This window comes from Oryx dammah, unplaced genomic scaffold (genome assembly GCF_014754425.2).
Source record: "Oryx dammah isolate SB20612 unplaced genomic scaffold, SCBI_Odam_1.1 HiC_scaffold_11210, whole genome shotgun sequence".
NCBI classification, from domain to species: Eukaryota; Metazoa; Chordata; class Mammalia; order Artiodactyla; family Bovidae; genus Oryx; species Oryx dammah.
Genome location: NW_024080603.1, coordinates 7,875,963 through 7,903,596, shown reverse-complemented (window position 1 = coordinate 7,903,596; position 27,634 = coordinate 7,875,963). Strand labels below are relative to the sequence as shown.

Here is a 27,634-nt window from a genome sequence, read left to right as displayed (position 1 = left end):
GCAGAGCCAAGACTGGAACCAGTGTCTCTGAGCTCCGTTTTTTTACCTCTGTGTTTTGTAGTATACAATTCTCTTAGGTCTCAGGTTGTTGGGTGGAGAGGTCTGTATATATCTTTAGATTAAGATTTTAAATTTTGTGTATTTTCCTATGTATTCTTACTGATTTCTAGTTTTTTAATATATCAGTTTCTGATGGAAATATTAAAAAGCAATTGATCGTGGATTTTGTCCATTGATCAGTTCTGACTTTCAAGTTTATACAGTTCAAAATTATTATGTATTTAGAAACTATATATAATTATAAATTACATAATTATAAAAATTAAAATTTTATAAGTATCAAAACAAAAAGAAAGTGAAGTCGCTCATTCGTGTCCTCTTTGCGACCCCATGGACTGTAGCCTGTCAGACTCCTCCGTCCATGGCAAGAATACTGGAGTGGGTTGCCATTTCTTCCTCTAGGGGGTCTTCCTGACCCAGGGATCGAACCTGGGTCTCCTGTACTGCAGTTAGACTCTACTGTTTGAGCCACCAGGGAAGCCAAAAACAAAAGTATATATAATTTACATAGCTCAAAGATACATAGGTTCAGGCTGGTTATTCTTCCTAACAAGTTGTTTTCCTTCCTTATCGTTTTGTTCACTTATTTTTCCTTGTGTTGATGTACTATTGTTATATGAGCGATTTTGAAAGTTGGTATTTGTCAGATACATCTTTTTTTTTTCATCTTATTTTCAGTGTTCCTGATTGGTTTTGTCTTAGGTGTGTTTCTTGCAAGAACTATATAGCCATAGTTTGGGGTTTTCTTTTTTTTTTTTAAATCCAGCCTGGTAACTGCTGTCTTTTCAAAACTTGCCCCCTATAATCTGTTTAGAACCTGCATTTTGTTTTGTATTTTGAATGTCACAGAAGGGCACTCAGTATCGGTGCTCTGTGTGTGTTTTAACTCAAGCTCTGTCATTAGTAGTAGCCTCTTCCCAGGTTTGCATTTCTAGAGCTCTTGTGACTCACAACTAAAAAGTGGTCCAAGTTAGCCACGAAGTTAAGCTGCTGGACTTGGTGTGTTTCGCCTTTGTCAGTCTCAGTTTTTCCTTCTGTGCTTAGTTGTTCAGTCATATCTGACTCTTTGCGACCCCATGGACCGTAGCCCACCAGGCTCCTCTGTCCATGGGGATTCTCCAGGCAAGAACCCTGGAGTGGGTTGCCATGCCCTCCTCCAGGGGATCTTTGCAACTCAGGGACTGAACCCAGGTCCCCCCCACTGCAGGTGGATTCTTTACCAGCTGAGCCACCAGGGAAGCCCAAGACTACTGGAGTGGGCAGCCTGTCCCTTCTCCAGGGGACCTTCCCAAGCCAGGATTGAAGTGGGGTCTCCTGCCTTACCGGAGGGTCTGCCAGCGGAGCCACCAGGGACGCCCTGGCAGCCTTTCCTCACCAAGGGAAGTGCGCCTGACATCCTGCAGCAACAGGGGCGGGGCCAGTGGCGCAGGCAGCAGAGGCGGCACCGTCCCCGGGTGGAGGCGGCAGTGCGCGGGCTCCGGGGTCACCGCCCCCGTAACCGTGCTGCTTCTCCCCCGCACAGTGTGGCTTCCTGCTGTGGTGCATGGCTCCCAGCCCTGCCAACGGAGCAGACCTGCTCTACAAGCGCATCATCCGGCCTTTCTTCCTGAAGCACGAGTCCCAAGTAGACAATGTGGTGAACGACCTGAAGGACAAAGCCAAAGAGACTGCAGATGCCTTCGCCAAGGAAGGTATGGCTGGGGCAGCCGGGTCCAGGGTGCGAGAGGCCATGGGTTATACAGGCCCAGGTAGCGGGCTTCCTCACGTCACGTCCCGTTGGCTTTCCTCAGCCGCGTACCAAGGCTGTCCTGCGATTTCTCCACCAAGGCTTTGCCTGTTGCCTTTACTGTTCCCAGCATTCTTCTGCCATGCCACGTATAACACATCATTCAGTCAGCACATTAGGAAAAGTGACTTTCCTGTGGTGGGTGGAGATTTTAGGGGTCATCTGTATTTATATACAAGTCCAGTCTCTCTCATTCATTTCAGGTTGAACTGCTTGTTATGCTGCTGTTCAAATGGCTTTTGTGAGAGGTGGAAGAGAATGCCCTCTCTCTCAGCCTTTCTCATCCATTCATTCAACAAATACTTACTTATTGAGGTTTCTTAATTATGTGCCAAGCATGTTCATAGCACTGGGCGTGAACCAGGGAACCAAACAGACCAGCAGACCATACTGTATGAACCCATGAAGCTTATAGTCTTGTTGAGAGAGAGAGAGAGAGAATACAATGAAAAAGCAAGTTACATGGTGTAGTTAGCACATGATACAGAGAAAAATAGAACAGATAGAAAGATAGGGAGTGCTCAGGGGCTGAAGGGAAGGTGACAGTTTTAAAGAGTGATTTAGGAAATCCTCACAAAGGAGGCAATACTGCGTCACATTTGAAGGTGTTAAGGGAAGGAACCATGGGGAAGAAAGCCCCCGTGGAACTAGCCTGTGCAGAAGCCGAGAGCGGGGAACGTATGACTGGAAGGGAATGGCCCAGGGCGGGAGCTGAAGGAGACCAGGCTGCAGAGCAGCTAGAATGGAACATCCCAGTTACTAGAGCAGAGAACCCAAGCGGCCAGGATACTGGAAGAATACTGAAACCAGAGATAATTCAAGGAACAGTACCGCTCAAAAGTGATTGTAAGTTTGGAGCTAAAATCTTAAAGAAATGAAGCAGCACAGCCCAAGGGTCAGAGAGAATTGGAAAAAAGATGGGCGGCTGGGAAAGGTCATCTGATGCCATGAGATTCTGAACACAGCCATGAAGATCAAAGACAATGCTTCCTGGACCTCCAGACCCAGAAGTACCAGGGTCATGGAAGGAAAACGCAGAGGACACTTGAGAAGGCAGTGTCCTGGGGGGCAGGCGGGTCTCTGTAAAAGCAACAGGAAGAAGGATCCATTCGGAGAAACGGGAGGATAGAGGTCTTCCTGATGGTGGGTCAGAAGTTCCAGAGGGCACAGTAAGGGTTTTAGCCCATGGACAATGGGCATAGAACTAGGGAATTTAAAAAAAAAGGGGGGGGGTTCTACGCTCCTGAGGAAGTGGCAGATGAGAGGTGAGCTGGCCTCTGGGGAAGGAAGACCCCCAGAGAGCCCCCTGCAGCCCTGATGCCCAAGCTGGTGTGTGTTCTCCTCCTCCTCCTCACAGACCGCGTCCTCCCCAAGCCCTGCTCCCAGACACGGCTCCAGTCTCCTTCAGTGCTTTCCTACGTTTCTTCACATCCTCCCAACTCTAGGACCGCCAGTTCCTTTTAAGAGGTTTCTTAACTGTTCCTCTCTGCTCTTAACCAAACCAGCAACCTCTGGTGATGCCATTTCTGTCTAGTTCACCCACATTTCTTGGCCTTTGATTAGATCTCAGTCCTCTAAAGTCCTGTTTTACTTTGATATGATACATTCATAAACCGAGGTGTAAGAATGAAAATAAGAGGGATTTCGAGGCTGACACATTTTAGACTCTTGAGTTTCTGGATTCTCTAGGAAGTGCATTTTTGCAAAGAGCTAGTTGAGAGCCTGCAGTGTCTTTGTAAACTTTAGTCCACAATTGTAAGTGAGTGAAGGGAGAGCCGCTGTCGGGTGGCTGGTGCATAAGGAGGGCAGCCTTGCCTGGCACCTGCTCAGGGCTCCACCGAGAACGCTGCGGTCTGGACTCTAAGGAGGCCTCAAGGCTCTCAGAACCCTCCCCACGGCCCTCAGACACATCACACGAGTTCTTAGAGCACATTCGAAGCCAAGTGGTAATTAGGAAGGCCAGGGAGGACCTGGAATTTCTTGACTGTACAGAGGACACTATACACTCAAGGAACCTCTACTTCTTAAGATGCTCGGAGGAGGACAGGTCACGGTGGCACAGGCAACATGATCACTCTAAGGGGCCAGGTCCTCAGTAACTTTGCTGCAGGGCTCAGGAGCTGTGCTTGAAGAGTTCTCAGGCCCATTTCCGGGAAACTCTGCTAGCCCTGCCCACAGACCTCCGTGTGTCATCTGAGCGTGAGTCACCCACAATAGGAGCCACATTGGCACACGGCTGGGTTACAAACAGCTCTAATACAGTTTTCTCTCCTCTTACAGCCAAGAAAGCCACTGTGAGCTTACTGGGCGAGGAGAAGAAGAGCACCTAGACCACTGACTGGCTGGGCCTCTCTGACCTCTCTGCACCTCCTATTGGAGCTTGATGCCGTATTAGGGGCTGTGGTGTATGATCGTTTTAATAATGTTGCCTTGGAAACATTTTTGATATATTAAACAAAGGAATGTGTTGTAAGGTTTTTTGCTTACTTTTACTGTTTATATACTTAGGGAGCATTTACATTTAATGCAATGGGCAGTGTCCAAGTTTTCAGAAAATATAATATTATGCCTCTGGGTTGGAAAAGACCTATGTTACCATCCTGTAGGAAATATAAACTTAAAATTATATATCCCACAGGTTTTGTACTTCAGTGGGCTCTCTCTGCATGCATTTTCTCTGTACTTACCCTGTACTTACTCTGTACTTACATTTTAGGATACTCTTTAAGAGTAAATGTTTAAATGTTTTTAATGTATCTGTGCATACACACATGTAGGGAAATGTTACTGTCTGTAGCCTGCATATTGCTTATTGCTTATGGGGAGCACCAGCCAAAGGCTGAAGGTTCCATTGTGTTGGTGTGATCTGCTGAATAGTACTTCAGAAAATTAATACAACTGGGCAGTGTTTCAAAGGAACAGTTAAGTGATAAATGAGGCAGAAGGGAGGTTGGGCTGGTGGTTTCCTAACATTGTAGCAGCTGAATACCAGAACAGCTTTGTGAGGCAGTCAGCTGAGTGATAAATGGGGAAATGTACACACACATCACAGTTCCCAGTTCTGTAGAACCAGTAATATTGTCTTGTAGCTTTTTAAAAACTGGCTGATAAGCTTTGTTGTGGAAACCATCCCTGGTTTCACTTTCATAGCTGAGTAACATGTTGGTTTAGTCTTGTTTCTTTTCTAGTCTTTTTAAAAACCTCTACTTTAAGGAACCTCTAGAGACTCGCCCACCTCTCATTACATGTACATTCTTGTTTATATCATTAGCAACTACATGCTCCTGGTGACACCAGGCTCTCAGAGCAATTCTCAGAGAAGTACGATATGCTGCACAGTCTAGTTGGTAGTGGGTAAGACAAACGCCTTTACCTTCTTTCCCTGGACTTTAAGGTCAAACAACAGAGGCTTCCCTAGTTTACAAGTCAGAATCATTTGTAGTCCATCTACATGCTTTCATCTCTATGCTTTGTTTTGATGATAAACTATGAGTTTAAGTACAAAATAAAAAGTTAAAATTAATATTACTAGCTTGATTAGCCCAATGGCTTATAGGGACCTTGACAGTTTGTCCATACTAGAGAATCTAAGCTTTGCACTGACCATACTGCTAGAGTCCTTCTTAGACTAAACTGACTAAAACAAAAGCTTTACAAAACTAAAAACCAGGCCTATAAAATATGTTAAGGCAAATAAAGATGATTAGTTCCCTTTTAGACAACAGTTAGGTGAAGTCATAATGGTGTGTCACAATGTAAAACAAAAATATGTCAAAGGTATCAAAAATGAGGAATATCACCCCAAGATAACAGTGTGGATCAGGGCCTTTTTTGGGGAGAGAGGAATGTGATGATAATAAAGCACCTTATTAAGCTTATGTTAAAACATAAAATCTTTCAGAAAGCAAACAGCTACTTGTTATTGGAAGAAAATTAAGCCTTAGGTTAAAAAGTTTTAGAAGTACCTCTGCTGCTGCTACTGCTGCTAAGCCGCTTCAGTCGTGTCCGACTCTGTGCAACCCCATAGACGGCAGCCCACCAGGCTCCCCTGACCCTGGGATTCTCCAGGCAAGAACACTGGAGTGGGTTGCCATTTCCTTCTCCAGTGCATGAAAGTGAAATGTGAAAGGGAAGTCACTTAGTCATGTCCGACTCTTAGCGACCCCATGGACTGCAGCCCACCAGGCTCCTCCATCCATGGGATTTTCCAGGCAAGAGTACTGGAGTGGGGTGCCATTGCCTCTCGGAGTATTTAAATCCCTTTCCCTATAAATCAAGTCTGCTTTCTTGGTGGTAAAAGAATGAAAATTAGCAACTTCTAGCATTCAGACTGTATAATCAGACTGTTAGTATACAGAATATGTAACTTTTAGTGTACAAAATATCAGGCAAGATGGTGAAGCATGAAAGTTACTATTGCTTATAACTACTTACAGGCTAATATCAATTTAGACAGAAATTTCTGAATGCAAATTTTTTTTTACTATAGGTTTCTCTTGCAGTACAGTCTGTAAGAAATTTTAGTTACTCTTTTTGGCAGTCAGCATGTACATATTAATGACAGGAGAAGCTATGAGTTGAGCAATTCTTGTCTCAGTTTAGATTTCCAAAAAAACATACTGCTGTGGCTAGAGTATTTGAAAAACTAATTGAGCCTGTGTTCAGCTATAAGACAAGTATTTATTTGTATATGAATGGTATTTTGGGGATATGTGAAGGCAAAGAATTCCTACAAGACAGTTACTGCTACCCTGGGGAGTCTTCTACCCACAGCCTGAAGAATATGAGCATAACCTTTAAATAAGTTACCACCTATCCTGAAAATGTGCTATATTAAATGGAAATAGATGTAAATAAAATTTTGTTATCTCATTGGAGCTTTTATAGTCCATTTTCTTTTATGGGGCTTAAAAGAAAATGTAAGAAGACTCTTAACACAGATAAATAATCCTTCAACACTGCTGTTCATTGACCATGTTTCTCACCTGGCCTGTAATTTTCCCCGTGGTGGTAACTACCTGTCAGAGCAAAGACTTTCCCTAAAAACAAGCGAGGGGATATATAGCTGATTTTTTACATATAGCTTTATAGCTTATATATAGCTGATTCATGTTGTTGTACAGCAGAAACTAACACAACATTGCAAAGCAATTATACTTCAATTAAAAAAATAAAAAAATATTTAAAAGCCAGGAAAAAAAATACCAGTCAAAAAGAGTTTCTACTAATTATTAGCAATAAATGGAGAGGAAACCTAAACTCTTCTTGACCTTTGAATAACACAGGTTTGAACTGCATGGGCTCACTTACAGATTTTTTTCAATAAATGCGCACTGCAGTACTACACAATCTGCGGCTGACTGAATACTCGGATGCTGCAAAGTTATCACCGAGTAGTTGCCTGAGAGGAGTCAGCTCTAATACTAGCATAATGCATTACACACAGTCTCACATAGCTTCTAGTTGGTGCTATTATTTCTTATAAGGATATTTTAATATAGTAAACACATATATGCCTCCAAATCACTCTATATTTTTAGACTAAGAAAGGAAGAACTGGGGATTTTATTAAAAATACCTACCTTTGGAGAGTGTACTTCGGTCAGCATCCTCTCCTACATCTGCCTTTACATGTCTTTATGTCTAGAATCATGGTGTATAGATACAACTCCCATCCTTAACCAAATATTAGTTCTGTATGATACAGCAGGAGAAAGTAAACATATCTGAGAATGACCTTAAGTTTTTCAGGCTGCTTGCTACAGTATTAGCTTATAAAATCTGTAACATACACGCCTCAGAGAATTAAGGGCAATAAAGAAGTTCTTTGGTCAAACCAGAGGTTCTCAGGTGTTACTGTGCATCAGGATTTCTTTGGGGAGGGGAGGAATTGGTAAAAGATTGCTGGTCCCATCCCCGATTCAGGAAGTCGGGTGGGGCTGAGACATTTGTATTTGGAACAAGATCCCAGGTGCTGCTAATGATACAGAAACCACACTTTGACAAGAAATCACTGAGTGAGGTTAATGGTGTCTTTACACTCCGTATAGAGGTTTTCAGGCCTGGCTGTACATCACCATCATCTGAGCAGCTTTCAGAAAATACTAGTGTCTGTCTCCACTACCAGAAATTTTAAAAATCCACTATATACCCAGGTGCCAGTATTTTAAAACTCTTCCCATGTATAACCAGGATTAAGAAAGTGAAATGAAATTCATGTTTTGGCAAGAAAAATTTAAACATAAAACTTCTTCTTTGCCCTTTGGCCTCCCCTCTCCCTCCAATTTCAGCTTCCCTGATAGCTCAGCTGGTAAAGAATCCGGCTGCAATATGGGAGACCTGGGTTCAATCCCTGGGTTGGGAAGATGCCCTGGAGAAGGGAAAGGCTACCCACTCCAGTATTCTAGCCTGGAGAATTCCATGGACTGCATAGTCCATGGGGCGTAAAGAGTTGGACACGACTGAGGAACTTGTACTCCCCCAACTGTGCATTGTATATCTACATTATACATTATACATTATACAGCAGGAATACCTGCTCACCATAACCAGCAACGTTCTCTAAGCATGAAGACAACTCTTTAAAAGACAACATTCCTTTTTGAGCTTGTAAAAAGTCACATGACCCACCATGATGGCGCTTATATCTGGATTATGAAAACTCAAGTACGAACACATCATTTAAAGTACTGCCCTCTGTCTCAAAAAATGTATATAAATTGTCTTGACTTTTAATGGGCAGAACAACTCTCTGAGCTTTCTGAGGTGCTCTTCCCAGGCTATAATTTTCAAATTTGGCTCAAATAAAATCTTCCAATTTTTCTTAGGTTGACTAATTTTTTGATGACAGCCACTATCAGAGACTACTGCTAAGGTCAAGAATCCCAAGGTCTGGACAGTTTCTCTTAACTAATTAGTTCAGCTCGTGTGTTAGTTTCCTGTTATTGCTGTAACATATTACCACACATTATTAGTGGCTTAAACCAGCACAAATGTATTAGTTTATAGTTCTGAAGGACAGACATCCAAAAGAGGTGGGCAGGGCTGCATTATTTCTGGAGATACAGGAGAATCCATTTTCTTGCTGCTTTCAGCTTCCACACTCTGCCTGTATCCCCGTTTGTGGCCCGCTAGTACACTGACCCCTGCTTCCCTTTTATAAGCTTGTTTGTGATTACATTGGGCCCACCTGGATAACCCAGGATACTCTCTCCAGCTCAAGATTCTTAATCTCACATGCAAAGCTTTTTGCCATGAAAGCAACATATTTACTGTGGTTTTTTTTTTTTTTTTTTTTTTGAGAGGATGGATGATGGTCAGGAGAACAGCATATTCTGCCTACCCCACCTAGTCTCTCTCTTTGGGTATAGAAATTTTATTATCGTTACCCCCAATATCAAAATAACTGCAAAGAGTATCTTAATGTTGGGAGGGAACTAAAAAAAGAGGAGGATTTAATGAAGAACTACCTTATTCACAACCATGTAGAACAGAGGTTTATCCTCTGGAAAGAGTGGGGGATCCTTAGAGAGGGGGCACAGGCAGAGTTAAGGGAGGGAAGTTGCATTAAAAGCATGACTGAGTGACCAAATGCTGAGACCCATTAGCCCACCCTGCCTTCACCCACTAGGCGCCCAGATCTTTATCCTCGTGGGAGCTTGTCAGCCTTCTCTCTGGGGAAGCAGATCAACCTTAGAGAAAACATCTAACTGATATGGACAAGCTTTTTGAAAGGACATTTGACAACTGATAATTCATCAAATATTCATAAAACTAAGCAAATAAAAGAAAATTAGCTCCAAGGAAAACAAAAATAACCATAGCATACTCCAGAGTATTTCCGGAGATAAGCTAAATCTTCAAAAGGCATCTGAATTCCAGGCTGGGGCCAGCAAGTGTGAAATTTTCACAAGCTCCCCGGGGAGTCCAGTACTGGTGAACCCCGATCACACTATTGAGCAACAAAGGTACTGGCATGATTCAGCTATGAATGAAACACAGAACAACGTATACTTTAAATTGTTGTTCAGTTGCTAAGTTGTGTCCGACTCTTTGTGACCCCATGGACTGCAGCACGCCAGGCTTCCCTTTCACTATCTCCCGAGGAAACTCATGTCCCTTGAGTCAGTGATGCCATCCAACCAACTCGAACTCTGTCGCCATCTTCTCCTCCCACCTTCAATCTTTCCCAGCCATCAGGGTCTTTTCCAATGAGTTGCCTCTTAGCATCACATGGCCAAAGTATTGGAGTTTCAGTTTCAACATCAGTCCTTCCAATGAATATTCAGGGTTGATTTCCTTTAGGACTGACTGTGGTACTGACTCCAGCACCACAGTTCAAAAGCATCAATTCTTTAGCGCTCAGCTTTCTTTATGGTCCAGCTTCCACATCCATACATGACTACTGGAAAAACCATAGCCTTGACTAGACAGACTTTTGTTGGCAAAGTGATGTCTCTGCTTTTTATTATGCTGTCTAGGTTTGTCATAGATTTTCTTCTAAGGAGTAAGCATCTTTTGATTTCATGGCTGCAGTCACCATTTGCAATGATTTTGGAGCCCAAGAAAATAGTCTCTATTTCCACTGCTTCCCCATCTATTTGACATGAAGTGATGCCATGATCTTCACTTTTTCAATGTTGAGTTTTAAGCCAGTGTTTTTCACTTTCCTCTTTCATCTTCATCAAGAGGCTCTTTACTCTTTGCTCTCTGCCATTAGGGTGGTGTCATCTGCATACCTGAGATTATTGTTATTTCTGCCGGCAATCTTAATCCAGCTTGTTATTCATCCAGCCCACCATTTTGTATGGTATACTCTGCATGTAAGTTAAATAAGCAGGGTGACGCTATACAGCCTTGTCGTACTCCTTTCCTAATTATGAACCAGTCCATTATTCCATGTCTGGTTCTAACTGTTGCTTATTGACCTGCATACAGGTTTCTCAGGAGTCAGGTGAGATGTGATTACAATGATGAAATACAGTGGTAGGAAGGAAGATGGGAAAGATGCATGAATGTTTTGGGAATAAAGAAAGGAAAATGAAATCCTCCTCCTCTACAGATGGAAGTTAATGCCTAAATGGAAACTATTAAAATTGGCTAGCTCTTTCAATTATGTACAAGTATAAAACTGCTAATAATAAAGTCCTTTTAAAAAAGGACAAAGAAGGTGAACATAATTCACTGAGATGACTGTTTTTCACTTGGCTGGCAAAGAAGATAATTATTCACTGACTGCAACACGAACAAACAGCAACACATACAGCAATAGTTGTGAAACCTTTCTGACAATCCTATTGCCCTCTAAAACAATTTTAGATTCTAGGCATCTTTCTGTGACAAATCTTTTACATTGACTGCCCAGTATCCACTCTCAACTACTCACTTCCTTGTCTGCCACTCTATCAGGACTGAGAAGGTTGTATTTCGCTTTGTGCCAGAGTTCTTGACAATGAAACAAGTGAAAGTTGGCCAGGACAGGTTTTGAGAAATCCCTGCCTTTCCTTTAACACACCTTCCAGGAAATTTTTGCAGAGACTAACACCTGTGGTCAGCAGTTTTTATTGTGATTGACCAAAAATTGTTATTTTTAACAATTAAAACTCAACATTCAGAAAACTTAGATCATGACATTCGGTCCCATTACTTCATGGCAAATAGTGGAAAACAGTGGCAGACTTTTATTTTTGGGGGGCTCCAAAGTCACTGCAGATGGTGACTGCAGCCATGAAATTAAAAGACACTTGCTCCTTGGAAGAAAAGCTATGACTGACCTAGATGGCATATTAAAAAGCAGAGACGTTACTTTGCTGACGAAGGTCCGTCTAGTCAAGGCTATGGTTTTTCCAGTAGTCATGTATGGATGTGAGAGCTGGACTATAAAGTTGAGTGCTGAAGAATTGATGCTTTTGAACTGTGGTGTTGGAGAAGACTCTTGAGAGTCCCTTGGACTGCAAGGGGATCCAACCAGTCTAAAGGACATCAGTCCTAACTATTCATTGGAAGGACTGATGCTGAAGCTGAAACTCTAATACTTTGGCCACCTGATGCGAAGAACTGACTCATTTGAAAAGACCCTGATGCTGGGTAAGATTGAAAGTGGGAGAAGGGGACGACAGAGGATGAGATTATTGGATGAGATTATTGGATGGCATCACTGACTCAGTGGACATGAGTTTGAGTAAACTCCAGAAGTTGGTGATGTACAGGGAAGCCTGGTCTGGTGCAGTCCATGGGATCGCAGAGTCAGACACGGAGTGACTGAACACCTGTGGCCAGCAATTTTTACTGTGGCTGGCCAAAAATTGTTATTTCACTAACACTTGGTGGGTTATTACATTCAACAATTATACGTAACACACCTGTAAAGTCATTTTTGTGAAACACTATATTCAATACACTCTTCTTTGGAAGCAAAGGAGCATACTCGAGCACCATTTCATTTTCACTTCCCTTTGCAGAATCAATCACTAAGGACTTTTGTCTTTTTGTTGGTCTGACATCATCATTTACATCATCTGAATCATAAGTATATTCTGAAGAACTATCATCTTCTGGGACACTAGTATTAATACATATGTCGCTCAGCCAGAGAAAGTATCTACGTAAGATTCACTGAAAAATTCTTCACTCAAAATTTTGTGATGCTTCTTTCTTGAAAGTTTTACAGTAATAAAGGTGTGTTTATAATATACACAATGTTGCAACAAAAACCTGACACAGCAAAATGTGAATGATAGTGACAATCGTTAAGTTGTCTGATGAACCCTCGATCAATCGGAAGCTCTATGAACTTCACACGGTGATGTCAAGGGGGACAGATGTGGAACTCTGACGTGTTGGGTCTGTCACCAGTCCAAGTCTGTAACAACTTAAGGATGTTGGAAACATGCCACAGATAGTGGACTACAGAGGTAGGAGGGCATCACTGAGCAACTGAATCAACACCTACAATAACCTTTGAGTTTCGTGTTATTTAAAAATTTAATTCCTGTTTAAGTCCCTCATTCTTTTCTGTTATACAGCCATATTCCTAAGTGATACATTTTCCCAAAGAGGGCATTTCTGAATCATGTTTTGCACCGCTGTATTTATTTGTAAGTCTGATATACAAACTACTATGCAATTATGTTCACTATAAGACATAGTAAAAACAGAAACTGTTGGAGACAAAACCTAAGTAGCAATTCTGATACTTCCCCCTACACAGCGATGGATCATTTCATACAGCCTGGGTGTCTAATCCCTTTTAGAGTTCTGAAACTCTGGCTACGTTTATTCTGTAATCACTTGGAATTGTTCGATCTCTAGCAATAAAAAAGGAATTGGGATTTAAAGGCCATGAATTCACTCACAGGATTCACAGAAGAGCTGCACTAGGCCTCAGGAAGATGTGAATCAAACCTTAGCTCCTATCACCATCTGTACTTGTGTTCCTACTCCATACATAAAATCGAGAAACACTCCACTGGCCTGGCCTTGGTTACATCCTGTGGTCAGGGTGCAGTCCTGTGACTAAAAGCTCTTCCAGAAGCACACCGAGTCAGAGAAGGCAGTCCCCCAGGAGATGCTCAGACAAAAACAAAAGGCTGGAGAAGGAGTCTCTTAAATTTTACACAAAGTCACCACTTTTAGAACAGTGCTTTGGAATAAAGTCAGAATTATCAATCCACTTTAGTTTCTTGGAAAAAGTTTATCTCAAGGTGCTAAAGCATAGATAATTTTAGAACTCCAATCTACAGAATAAGCAAATCTAAAGCTTAAATTTCCACATGTCAACAAACTAGTAATTGATGAAACAACTCAATTACAAAGACTGATTAAAAGAATATGATCCACAGACTGCCTGTTCATAGACCTCCAAAAGGATTTAACCACTTTCTGGTTTTAGGGTCTCACTAAGCTTCCACTCCCCATTTTATTCTCTATCTCCTCTACTGGCATTAATCAGTTCATAAGCAAAAGCTACAAAAAGTCAAGTTTCAAATTTTATTTCACTAAAATTAAAAAGATAAACAAAATGTGTATTTCAAATCTTATTAAACTCATTTATTTGAAACATGTTTACATAGAGGACAAACAGATATAGGATTTCAAGTAACTTATGGCAGAGCCCACTGTCCATTTAAGAATATGCTTCTTTCTTTCACAAAAACTCTGCATTAAGAGGCAAAAAGAAAAATGTCTTTTGTACTGCATAAGAGCTGGATGCAAACTTCTGATGTATATTTATTTCATTATCAACTCTGATGTTGAAGCTGGGAGGCACAAATGTTCACAGCTCAGTTAAATGATGCAAAGAAGCAGCTTCTGTTTCCCTCAGATACAAGCAAAGCCTCCATTCATGTCTCTTACAGCTGTATCACATCCTTGATTCTCAGGCCAGATCACTTCTTCTTCTTTCCTTTCCCTTTCTTACTTCCCTCTCCTTGCTGAAGACTTTGGTCACCACCTCCTGTTTTTTGTGTCCTTGTTTTCAGTTTAGGTATCATTTCTGCAGCATACAACATTACTGACTTACCTAGGAACCAGAAGTTAGGCTTAGTATATAAACTGAGAAACAAGATGTAAAAGGTCATCGTACTTGAAAATCATAAAGTTCATGAAGTCATCACATCAAGAAAATAAGAATTTAAACAGAAAAAATTAAATAACTAGGAAGACAATGATTTGCAGAAATCGGGACCTTTCTGGGAGAAAATGTATTAAGAACAATGCTGAAATTAAATTTAAATGAACAAAACAAAAATTTAGAACATTTTATTTGAAATAAAAATTTTTACCTTGATCCTAGTAATTGACTTGATGATCAAAGAAAATATCTAAACATAACAAGCTGGCAACAGAATCAGGCTCTTACTGTATCTTAAGCTAGGAAGCACAGGCTTCTGAGTCTTCTAACAAAAATTCAACGTCATTAAGCTGTAAAAGATTTTTTTAAGGAATAAAATGCTAGAGATAATGCAACAGTCTTCTCTGACCATCACACCCCTGGCACCTCTCCTCACTGCCTGCTTGCCTTAGGATAACCACTACCTTAAAACTTGGTGTTTTCTTCCAGTCCATTTCAAATATACATATACACACAGAGAGAAGGCAATGGCACCCTACTCCAGTACTCTTGCCTGGAAAATCCCATGGATAGAGGAGCCTGGTAGGCTGCAGTCCATGGGGCCGCTAAGAGTCAGACACGACTGAGTGACTTCACTTTCACTTTTCACTATCATGCACTGGAGAAGGAAATGGCAACCCACTCCAGTGTTCTTGCCTGGAAAATCCCAGGGACGGGGGAGCCGGGTGGGACATGACTGAAGTGACTTAGCAGCAGCAGCAGCATATACACACACGGAGCCAAAGCAAAAGCAACAGCCAGTTGTGGATGTGACTGGTGATGGAAGTAAGGTCCGATGCTGTAAAGAGCAATAATGCATAGGAACCTGGAATGTTGCTGCTGCTGCTAAGTCACTTCAGTCGTGTCCGACTCTATGCGACCCCAGAGACGGCAGCCCACCAGGCTCCACATTCCCTGGGATTCTCCAAGCAAGAACACTGGAGTGGGCTGCCATTTCCTTCTCAATGCATAGGAACCTGGAATGTTAGGTCCATGAATTAAGGCAAATTGGAAGTGGTCAAACAGGAGATGGCCAGAGTGAACGTCAACATTCTAGAACGTCGACATTCTAGGAATCAGAGAACTAAAATGGACTAGAATGGCTGAATTTAATTCAGATGACCATTATATCTATTACTGTGGGCAAGAATCCCTTAGAAGAAAAGGAGTAGCCATCATAGTTAACAAGAGTCCAAAATGCAGTACCTGGATGCAATCTCAAAAACGACAGAATGATCTCTGTTCATTTCCAAGGCAAACCATTCAGTATCACTGTAATCCAAGTCTATGCCCCGAGTAACAATGAAGAAGCTGAAGCTGAACGGTTCTAGGAAGATCTACAAGACCTTTCAGAACTAACACCCCAAAACGATGTCCTTTTCATTACAGGGGACTGGAATGCAAAAGTAGGACGTCAAGAAACATCTGGAAGTGAAGTGAAGTGAAGTCACTCAGTCGTGTCCGACTCTTTGTGACCCCATGGATTTAGCCTACCAGGCTCCTCAGTCCATGGGATTTTCGAGGCAAGAGACATCTGGAGTAACAGGCAAATTTGGCCTTGGAATACAGAATGAAGCAGGGCAAAGGCTAATAGAGTTCTGCCAAGAGAAAGCACTGGTCAGAGCAAACACCCTCTTCCAACAACACAAGAGAAGACTCTACTCATGGACATCACCAGGCAGTCAACACTGAAATTAGACTGATTATATTCTTTGCATCCGAAGATGGAGAAGCTCTATATAGTCAGCAAAAACAAGACCAGGAGGTGACTGTGGCTCAGATCCTTATTGCCAAATTCAGACTTAAATTGAAGAAAGTAGGGAAAACCACTAGACCATTCAAGTATGACCTAAATCAAATCCCTAACAGCTATACAGTGGAAGTGAGAAATAGATTTAAGGGATTTAAGGGGATTTAATAGATTTAAGGGATTTAACAGATCTGATAGACAGAGTGCCTGATGAACTATGGACAGAGTTTGTGTTATTGTACAGGAGACAGGGATCAAGACCATCCCCAAGAAAAAGAAATGCAAAAAAGCAGAATGGCTGTCTGAGGAGGCTTTACAAATAGCTGTGAAAAGAAGACAAGCAAAAAGCAAAGGAGAAAAGGAAAGATATACCCATTTGAATGCAGAGTTCCAAAGAACAGCAAGGAGAAATAAGAAATCCTTCCTCAGCAATCAGTGCAAAGAAACAGAGGAAAGCAATAGAATGGGCAAGACTAGAGATCTCTTCAAGAAAATTAGAGATACCAAGGGAACATTCCATGCAAAGATGGGCACAACAAAGGACAGTAATGGTATGGACCCAACAGAAGCACAGGATATTAAGAAGAGGTGGCAAGAATATACAGAGTGAAGTGAAGTCGCTCGGTCGTGGCCGACTCTTTGCTACCCCATGGAATATAGCCTATAATGCTCCTCTGTCCATGGGATTTTCCATGCAAGAGTACTGGAGTGGGTTGCCATTTCCTTCTGCAGAGGATCTTCCCAACCCAGGGTACCAAGGGAACATTTCATGCAAAGATAGGTACAACAAAGGACAGTAATGGTATGGACCCAACAGAAGCACAATATATTAAGAAGAAATGGCAAGAATACACAGAAGAACTGTACAAAAAAGATCTTCACAATGCAGATAACCATGACAGTGTGATCACTCACCTAGAGCCAGACATCTTGGAATGTGAAGTCAAGTGGGCCTTAGAAAGCATCATTACGAACAAAGCTAGTGGAGGTGATGGAATTCCAGTTGAGCTATTTCAAATCCTAAAAGATGATGCTGTGAAAGTGCTGCACTCAGTATGCCAGCGAATTTGGAAAACTTAGCAGTGGCTGCAGGATTGGAAAAGGTCAGTTTTCATTTCAATCCCAAAGAAAGGCAATGCCAAAGAATGCTCAAACTACTGCACAACTGCACTCATCTCACATGCTAGTAAAGTAATGCTCAAAATTCTCCAAGCCAGGCTTCAACAATATGTGAACTGTGAACTTCCAGATATTCAAGCTGGTTTTAGAAAAGGCAGAGGAACCAGAGATCAAATTGCCAACATCCGCTGGATCATGGAAAAAGCAAGAGAGTTCCAGAAAATCATCTATTTCTGCTTTATTGACTATGTCAAAGCCTTTGATCGTGTGGATCACAATGAACTGTGGAAAATTCTGAAAGAGATGGGAATACCAGACCACCTGACCTGCCTCTTGAGAAACCTATATGCAGGTCAGGAAGCAAACAAAGGCCCATCTAGTCAAGGCTATGTTTTTTCCAGTAGTCATGTATGGATGTGAGAGTTGGATTATAAAGAAAGCTGAGCACCAAAGACTGATGCTTTTAACTTTTGAACTGTGGTGTTGGAGAAGACTCTTGAGAGTCCCTTGGACTGCAAGGAGATCCAACTAGTCCATCCTAAAGGAAATCAGTCCTGAATATTCATTGGAAGGACTGATGTTGAAACTGAAACTCCAAAACTTTGGCCACCTGATGCAAAGAGCTGACTCATTTGAAAAGACCTTGATGCTGGGAAAGATTGAAGGCAGGACAGAAGGGGATGACAGAGGGCAGGATGGCTGGATGGCATCACCTACTCAATGGAGATGAGTTTGAGTAAACTCCAGGAGCTGGTGATGGACAGGGAGGCCTGGCGTGCTGGGGTCCATGGGGTTGCAAACAGCATACATGACTGAGCAACTGAACTGATAACACACACATATATACATATAATCGATCAATAACACTGCACCCACATCTATCAATAAATAGTAATATTCTATATTTAAATTTACACCTTAGAAGCACCACACTGCATACTTCTTGCTTTTTTTCACCCAATACAGTTTTTTAGATTTATCAGTATTAGAAATTAGTAACCGACCTCAAGCGTTTCTAGATGTGAAATAGCAATAATATCTGACAATTTAATAATTTCTCATTCTTAACCTGGGAACAACAATGGACTTCCATAGGTTCAGAAAATGTTCATGGAACAATTTTTATTTTTTGAAAAATGATTACTAGCTTTCATCAAGTTCTCAAATGTCCTAACATAAAAGAAATTAAAAGCACTGTTTATCTCTCTCCATCAGCAGTGCTCCTTTTTCTAAATTAATTCACAGAATGCAAATTATCTTTCTGACTTGTCAAAATGTCAGTTTTAGAACATTTTTGGCAATGTAGAGGAATAATCTATCCCAAAATTCATTCATTCATTAAAAAAAGCTTACGTGATGGGAACTGTACAAGACAGAGGCTGCCATCTTCCTGTTTGAGCTGGACCCGGACTCTGCCCCTGTACTGAAGATCACGATTCCATTCTCTAGAGTACATTTTATTTTTCTTAACAGAAAGAAATAAAAACAAGATTTATGAAAGTTATCACATCAATGAAATGAGTATGGAAGTTAGTGAATGAAGAACTATATCATACCTCAAGAAATACATTAAGTCCAACTGCTGCACATACATCTTGAATCTCTGTAGCTGTAGGATTTTCAACAGCCTGAAAAGTTAATTAAAGATGAAAACAATAAATAGCTCAGCTTTAAGTGGATACTGCTACACTGTTGTATAAATCATTTCAAACACTATGAATAAAACACATACCAAGACCCTTGGTTTCCTTTAAAGAAAACCAAAGAACAAACTAGGTACAGTTCTTTCAACTGTAATTTTTAAATTCTTGGGACTCACATATTCAGACTTTTGTGTTGGTTTCCCTTCCATGAGAACATAAACTTCACAAGGTTAAGGACTGCTTTATTCATCAATATATTCACCTGGCATAATGCTTGGAATATAGTACTGTTCAATGAATATTGGTTAAACAACTATTACAGATACAACAACTTTAGAAAATTGTTTGGCAGAATTTATGGAAGTAAAATAAAATAAATGCATTCTTTATGGCCATGCAATTCCACTGCAAGGTATATACCCCCAAAAAAATACAAAATAGAGAATATCAAGAAGCACTATTTATAACAGCCTCAAACTGGAAACAACCCAACTATCTGTCAATAGTAAAATGGACTGTGGTACATTCACACAATGCAATACTACACAGCAGTAGTTTTCAGCACGGTAATCTTGCACCCTGTCACTTATCAGTGCTTGGAGACATTTTCGATCATCACAACTAGGGTGGGGTAGGGCACTGGCTTCCAGTGGGTAGGTGCCAAGGAAGCTGCTAAGCGACCCAGACAGCACAGGACAGCACTCACAACCATGAACTATCTGGCTCAAAATGTCAACAGTGCTGCTGTTGGGAAACCCTACGACAGAGAGATAAGATTTAACAAACTATACTCAAAAGTGCAGGTAAACCTCATAAGCTTAACATTCACTGAAGACAGACATAAAAGCACATAGTGTGTGATGCCATTTAAATAAAATTAAAAAACAAGCAATAGTAGTCTATGGTATTGGAAGTCAGGACAGTGGTCATCCTTTGTTATGACTTTGCGCAGGGGACACCGACTGGGGGGTGGCGGGGACACCGACTGGGGGGTGGCGGGGACATAAAGGAATCTTTCTAGGTGCTAGTATTTTTTTTTTGATTTGGATACTTGGTTAACCATGTATACTCACTTCATAAAAATTAATCAAGAAAAACACTTAAGATTTATGTATGTTTCTGTATGTAAGCTATCAATAAAGTTAAAAGTAATTCAATCATTCTCCAAATTATCTGAGAGCCTGCTACCAGAGGCCTCTGTCAAAGTGGCTTGATGTTAGGCATTTTTCTGAATTAGTGCTTTGGCATCTTCTTTACACTGTAACAGCAAAGCAGACTTTATATATTTAAGCAGCAAAATGGGAGATATTAAATAACACAAAAATAATGTATTGCTTCAGGCCAAGTTCCTTAAATTCATTAGATTACAAAATGTAAATCAGCCTTAAAAAACAGGATATAACATTAATTGTGAAAATAAAATGCTACAAAGATCCCTTCACTTGGCTCTAGGCTCTTTCTAAACTTAAGCCACTAGGCCAACTAAGAACTTGGGTTTTTCTATCGAAACAGCACAAGGGAGAAATCATTTCTTTTAAGACTATAAACAGCTACTTTTAAAAAGTGTTAATTTTAGAGTAACTTAATCCAAGTCAAAAGGATGATGATGATGATAAGGGGCCTAAAACTGTAAAACTCAACACATGTGAATTTTCTGCAAGTCTTGTTTAAAATAAAAAACTCAACTACATTCTGGAGATGATATTGTACAGTGCCCTAATTTTGGTTTCCTTTATTAAGAAGATTGTCATAACATTGGTTTAAAAAAAGAAAAGAATGTGCAAACCCTACAACACCCCACCCCCAAACTGTTTCAAACAAAGGCTCATGAAGAATCACTTAAAAAGCAGCCTAGTCGTTGGCCGCTCGTTCTCCTTGGGCTTCAAACAACGCAGCCGAGTAAAAGAAGTCTTTGTGGCCTAACAGGACAACCTGCCCAGGTCCTCGTTGCAAAACATGCTTACCTTACTTATGGGGATTCGCCGTCCCTCCGCGATGGTCTTCTTGTTATTTAAATAAGCAGGATAAATACAAATGAACCTGCCACAGGAAAAGCCCAGCTGGTATCAGTAGAGCAGTATTTCTCCAAATTCATTCATTCTTTCACCATCATCAAGATTGCCCGTGCACCTATACGATTATTCAGTTCAGTTCTCTCGCTCAGTCGTGTCCGACTCTGCGACCCCGTGGACCGCAGCACGCCAGGCTTTCCTGTCTATCACCAACTCCCGGAGCCTGCTCAAACTCACGTCCATCGAGTCGGTGATGCTCCCCTCTATTTAAAAACCGAACTTTAACTTATTACCTTAGATGAAAAAAACATCACTTGCTAGACAAAGCTTTTTTTAAAAAAGAAAAGAAAACACTACCGGAACTGTTTATTTATATACAACAGCCTGTCAAAAGCTTCTGAGGGCGGGCTCGGCTCTCACACGCCAACGACAGAAAGAAAAGAGTTGTCACTTAACGACTACTTACCGTCACCCATGGAGCTCCCACTATCCTCTGTCTCAAGTACGGTAAACATCGAGCTACGTAAAGCTGGAATCTAGGGTCCTGCGAACAGCGGCCTCCGGGAGGTACACACGCCCGAGAACAGGGCCAGGGCCTAGCGCCCTCTGAGGAGCCTTCCTTAGGGTTGGGGAAGGAGGCGCAGAGCCGGCGGGCTGGCCCCAAATCGCTTCCTCTTTCCGGACTCACCTGTCCTGGTCGGCCGGGGACCGCGCCGCGGCGCAAGCCATCTTCACCCGGGTCCACACAGCGTCCACGCCCAGAGAGCACCCGGTCCGGGCCTACAGGTGAAAAAGCCGGCCGGAGACCTCTGAGAGGTCCCCGACCACCCCGTTTCCGGCGGAAGTCCCGCCCATCGGAAAGTCTACTCGTCTGTGCTTTCTGGTTCCTGACGTGGCGTTGAAATCCCTCCCTCTCGCGAGAGGGCACACGAACGTGACTAATTCCTTCCCTCTGAGAGCTTGCAGAAACCAGGCTTTGGAACACTTGCGTCGTCGCTACAATTGGTTTACGCTTTCACGCCCCCCCCCCCCCCGCCCCCGCCTTTTTGTAAGCTACTTTGAGCGTGGATGGTGCATGTTTCTCTCATCCTTAGAGTACGGCTCAACACCGCAGGTTATCTGTGAGTTCTGAGCCAGTTGTTAGAGTAGGCAAGGAAATGCCCTGTTTGTTTAATCTTTAACCGCTCCTGGGCCCTGCAGCTTGCTTTCAACTTGGCAAAAATGGATTTTTATAGGGGTGGAACTAGAAAAATTACTGGCACTGTTTCAGTGTTCCGTGTAATTGTTAGGAATTCGACTATACACGTTTCAGAATCTCTACCCTAAAATTAAACTCACTGGTAAAGAGTCTCCTTGCACATGGCTTGGATCCGTGGGTTAGGATGATTGATCCCCTGGAGTAGGAAATAGCAACCCACTCCCCTGGTGGCTTAGACAGTAAAGCATCTGCTTACAATGCAGGAGACCCGGGTTCAGTCCCTGGGTCAGGAAGATCCTGTGGAGAAGGAAATGGCAACCCACTCCAATACTCTTGCCTGGAAAATCCCACGGATGGAGAAGCCCGTAGGCTACAGTCCATGGGGTCGCAAGGAGTCGGACACGACTGAGCGACTTCACTTTCACTTTTCTGTATTCTTCAGATCTTTGTCTTGGTGTGGGAGGGTAGACTGTAAGTAAAATTTCTTTTAGTGAAACGGTTTCACTACAAATCCTTTAAGGCATTTGAACACAAGCAGTACTGCTTTGGTACTCTGAGGGGAAGAGTTATACTAAATCCCAAAGTGGAGGACAAGTGGTCTTCCACTTCTGTAGGGACAGAGTGCAGCTTTTGGACACCAAGAACTGACAGGATGGCACCCAGTATGGTGCCTCTCACTTAGGCACCACCAAGCTTCTGGCTGGTGTCTAATGGAGAGCAGTGTTTTGGTAGATCTGATTGGTTTGTAAAGAGTAAGGTGGGAACATTCAATTAATTGAAGACTCAAGACTGAAAAGACTCAGGATTAAAAGGGCTGTAGAAAAAAAAGACACACAGCTGGGTTTATGCTAGTAAAATTGCTTTATTTCAAAGATTAAAAACAAAACCCAAAGAACACCAGGCAGGAAATAAGTTTTCTATAGGGGAAACAGAACTCAGCCTGATATCTGAACTTTTTAGCCACAGTAAACATTAGAAGAGTTTTGCAGAAAATGAATTGTGACTAAAGTTGTGACTCAAATTATCCTTTGTGTGAGGGCAAAAGAAAAACAATTTTAAGCAAGCAAGGATTGAGAAAGTATATTCCCAACCTAGCTTTTCTGGAAAACAAACAAACAAACACTATTTAAGGACATATTCCTGCCAAACCAAATTATATTAACATAAAGAAGAAAGTGTTTCCGCTATGCAATAAAGAGGAAACAGTGAACACTTACATGTAATGTAAGTAAATTCAAATACTTTAATAATTTATATAAAGTGATGGTGAAGATAACTGCGATTATTAAAAAGATTCTGAAAATTAAGTGAATACATTATTACTGAACAAAGATTTTATTTTTATTTTGAACAAAGATTTTATAAAGAACTTAATTTCAACTGAAATAGTGTATGTCTCTTATTTCTAAAACCATTGCCTGTCGCATCACCAGGGTTTTCATAGGACCCTGGCTTCCTGCCATTTTTTCTGTTGTCTCTCCTCTTGTGCTCACATCTCTGCTCCTCAACCCCCCATTCCTGGGTACCCCCAAACCCCAAGTTCTTGCCTCTCTTAAGTACACCTATGCAATTTTCTCTAACCCTCCTCCCACTAAACTCCAGGCTTGGCTTTACAGATCCCAAACCCATAAAGGTCCTCAGCTAAAGAAAAGGACTTTTCAAGAAGCAAGAGTCACCCTTTCTGGAAGGAAGTTGTGGTTTTAAGTAATAACCCTCCTTTGGTTGTGTGTAGACTAAATCATCTGTCAAACACTGACCCTGTCACTGGTGCCAGTTTTTGTCAATCTCTTTGTGTTTGTAATTTTGTTTCATACACTTGATGCTTTATCATTTGATGTTCAAAGAAAGTCATAACAGTTGTTCATCTCTTTTCATTGTTTGATGCCTTTCATCCAGAATTATACTGACATAAATTTACCTATACTGCTTTCTTTGCATTTGCCTGTGTGTAGTTGTGCTTTTAGTTTTGTCCCATCTGGATCATTTTAGTTGTATCTTTTACTAATGGCATATAGGTAAAGGATTTTTTTTTTTACTTGACTCCAACTTTACCATATGTGCTTAATCCACTCATTATTTGTTATTACTGTCATTTTATGCTTTTTTGTAGCTAATTCTCCCTCTCCCCTTTTCCCTATTCTTTGATACCCTGTTCAAGTGTTCTTGTATTCATAGTTATTTTGACAAATGATTTGGATAGAAAGCTTTCTTTTTAACATTGTTGTTAGCACTAAATAGAAAAGTTGAACTTGTATTTTTCCAAGTTAAAAGTAAAATAGTATCTTTTGACAGTGCCTACTTAAAAGAGTAGAAATTTAGCATGCTTTTATGTCTTCTTTCCCTCATTTCCCAGTTTGGGGTAGAATAATGTGGAATTTAAATTAAGCATTTCATCTTTTCAGTTCTGAGTTACGTGCACATTCACATTGAGATTCATTATCAGAGTAACCACAATTACTTACACGTTTATTCAGTTCAAAGGTTTTATTGCTCAAACTGTTTCCTTAGTACGTTCCCATTTAATTGCTCAGGCAGCAGGAGTACTATGGTAGGAGGTATGTCATGGATTCTGGTTTCCCAATGGTGCCTATGAAATGCCCCTTGTAGGTTTGGAGAATTCATGTCCTAGGCATCCAGCTTCCTCAATGGAGAAGCCAAACTACTGAGCTTTCCCAGGCTCTCCAGGCATATGACACAGCTCTGCCAATACTGTCCATTCAGCAAGACTGCAGTCCAGAATTGAGCGGTGTGATGAGGCAAGTGCTGAATATATTCTTAATTTATGGGGAGGGTAGTGTCAGAGGGCTCCAGAGTTGACAGGTAACAACTAGGTCTTTTTGAAGCAGCCTCACAGTATGGTTTGGGTATTGTTTCTGTGGTGGTTTCCAAGCCTGATTTTCTGGCCCTCATACAGCTCCTGTGAGCTATCTGACTCCTTAAATGAGTGTCTCCTCTTTTAGAGAAAGTTGTTAACAACTGTAACAAGAATCCCGAATGATACAAGTGTTTCAGATAAATTAAGTGCTAGTTTGACAGGTTTCAGAATTCTTAGGTAATAATTCCATTTGCTTCCAAATGGTATATATATTGTCCTATTGCTGTTTTTTTGGCATTCAGTATTTCAGAGAAGAAATCTGATGCCAATCTATTTTTTTTCTATGTAGGCAGCCTATTCCTCTTTCCCCACAGATGATTTCAAGAAAGAAAGAAAGATTTAAAGAAAGCTTTCTTTATATTAAACACACACACACACAGTGTCACTGTGTCTAAATAGTCTGTTTCAAGTTACTTCAGGAACACAGTGGGTTTCAAAGTTCACAAATGTTCCAAACACAAAGAAAAGTAGAACTAGCCCCCAGAATCAGCAAGAACTGTGGTAATGCCAGGAGCTAGCCATTCTTCTATGTCTCACACTTGCTTTCCATGCCTCCCTCTCATACCTGTTCCTTCTCTAGCGATCCATTTTCTCTTATTTTAGCTTCGTGATGCCAATCAGAGCACCTTCAGTCTTAACTTTACAAGAGCTTTCAGTTCTAGCACTCAATCTCCAACCAGAAATTTCGTGACTCTTCTATTTAAAATTGACCTAATCTTTTTTTTTTTTTTTTTAAAGACAAGCCATACAAGTCTTTGGTAGATAGTCTCTTCTAGGTCGTCAAGTACCCCCTCTGGTGGAAACAGCCATGGCCAGGGGAAACAATCAGTACAAGATTCCATGATCAACTGTATGACTATATGTCAGGATTCCAAAAGCTTGTGTAGGTGGGACAGGTAATGTCTGCAACAATAGCTATTAACAATAGCTAATTTTTGCCACATTCACTAATGTTGCTTTATATTCAGTGGTCACCTTCACTAGCACAATGTTGAGTATTTTTAATTAAAAAAAGGAACAATCTCATAATGTCAAGAAAATAAGCAAATAGTCACAATTGTAGAGAGTTATCCTGAATATCAGAAGTGTATTTAGCACTGAGAACAATATTATATACACACAAAACATACAGGTTGAAAGAAGGATCAATGGTCTAACAAAAACCAGAATATAGTTTTATAGACCACAGAAGAGAGAAGGGCAGAAAAAAGACCTGGAGTTTGTAGGAGTCAAAGTCCATAGGTTTCAACACTATGAAGTAGTATTTGAAAGTCAGCATTAATATGAAGGAATTAGGAACTGAAATACAATTTATATACTCTATTTCAACCCTTGTGACTCTTGAAACTGTGAAAACATGATATAGTGCAACTGGCTTCCATCTTCAGCAAGGCTCATCCCTTCAGTTCATTAACCTTGTGGGAACAATCCATAGTTTATGGGGAAAAAAGTGTTTTGACTATTCTTATAATGCAGTTGGATCTTTATTTCATTATTTCCCTCTCATTAACTTTCCTGTCAGTGCAAAGAAACTTGTCAAGTTTTTTCTCAAATACCAGATTTGCCATTGGTGGGTGGTTGTATACTAACTCGGCACATTTTTCTTTCATCTGAAGTCCATTTGCCCTCTCTTCAAAGTTCTCTTCTTTGCCCTGTTCTTGGTGTGTCTCTTTTGATACTATTGCAAATCCAAATTAGGTATTTGTTGAAATTTTGCCTTTTTGATAACTGTTCCAAAGGAAACACGAGTTAATCCCTCAGATATAGAATTACCTCTTCATTCATGTCTGGTAAACTTGTGGACTATTGGGAGTTGAGATGGGCTGTATCAGATTGTAACTCAACAGTCACATCTTTTCATACCTAAAGGAGAGGCAGTTTGGTGTACTTTCTCAGATGCTGAGTCCAGTGGTTGAGAATAGCTGGAGCTGAAGGCAGTCCCTCGAGGAGCTTTACTGCAGTCATGCACGGCAGTAACTCTGAGTGGTCCCAGACCAGCAGCATCAGCTTTGCCTGCTAGTTCCCAGGCCTGTTTGGTGATCTGCATGCAGTCACGTTCGAAAACCACTGCTTCGGTTCTGTCTGCTGCAGTCCAAAGATAACAGGGGACTGCACTGCCCTACTTTTCTCAACAGGCGTTGCAACTTAACTAACCCCCAATGCTGGCTCGGTGTGCCATTTCTAACCTGCAAGTGTAAACTGGGGACTATTTGGCTTGTTCTCGGTTATGGGAACACTCCCTGAACTTCTAAAATTAGAACTGAGATTTTCTCCTTTACTAATTCAGAGCCATTGTCTCTAACTAGAGGGTCTCATACGGAACTTTTTCCTCAATGGTCAATGTATACTATACCTTCTCCCAGTAGGCACTGCTTACTGGAATTCCTGAGTTTTCTGGGATATGGAGGGCATCCTTTTTTCATTTTCAGCACTGTTTTTTTTTTTTCTTTTTTCCTTCCTTGAGAAAGGCAATTTTATTCTAATTGACTTATATCCCTTTTTCTATAAAAGTATTTGAAGTGGTTTATAAAAATTGTCATGCAGTAGTAACTAAAAAAAAAAAAAAAAAGAAAATCAGGAC

General features: G+C 41.2%; 2 protein-coding genes across 3 annotated transcripts in view; one reads left to right on the top strand and one right to left on the bottom strand.

The window, feature by feature from the left end:
• The window catches only part of LOC120861007 (receptor expression-enhancing protein 5), a 44,016-nt gene extending 38,290 nt beyond the window's left edge, over window positions 1-5,726 (top strand). Inside the window, exons 4-5 of the mRNA XM_040236713.1 lie at window positions 1,583-1,751; window positions 4,127-5,726. Of these exons, the coding sequence (XP_040092647.1) occupies window positions 1,583-1,751; window positions 4,127-4,176 (219 nt within the window). The 3' untranslated portion in view covers window positions 4,177-5,726. The remainder of the gene's footprint in view (window positions 1-1,582; window positions 1,752-4,126) is intronic.
• An 8,094-nt stretch (window positions 5,727-13,820) lies between these two features.
• LOC120861008 (signal recognition particle 19 kDa protein) lies at window positions 13,821-21,853 on the bottom strand. Of its 2 annotated transcripts, XM_040236714.1 has the most exons (5): window positions 21,669-21,853; window positions 20,933-21,008; window positions 18,882-18,953; window positions 18,679-18,790; window positions 13,821-14,366 (listed from the first exon to the last, which is right to left on the bottom strand). In XM_040236714.1, the coding sequence occupies exons 1-5, from the start codon at window positions 21,707-21,709 to the stop codon at window positions 14,233-14,235; spliced, it is 435 nt and encodes a 144-aa protein (XP_040092648.1). In that variant the 5' UTR covers window positions 21,710-21,853; the 3' UTR covers window positions 13,821-14,232. The 2 variants fall into 2 exon arrangements, with proteins under 2 accessions (XP_040092648.1, XP_040092649.1); XM_040236715.1 differs by lacking the exon at window positions 20,933-21,008 and having other exon boundaries at window positions 21,669-21,824.
• Window positions 21,854-27,634: the final 5,781 nt, after the last annotated feature.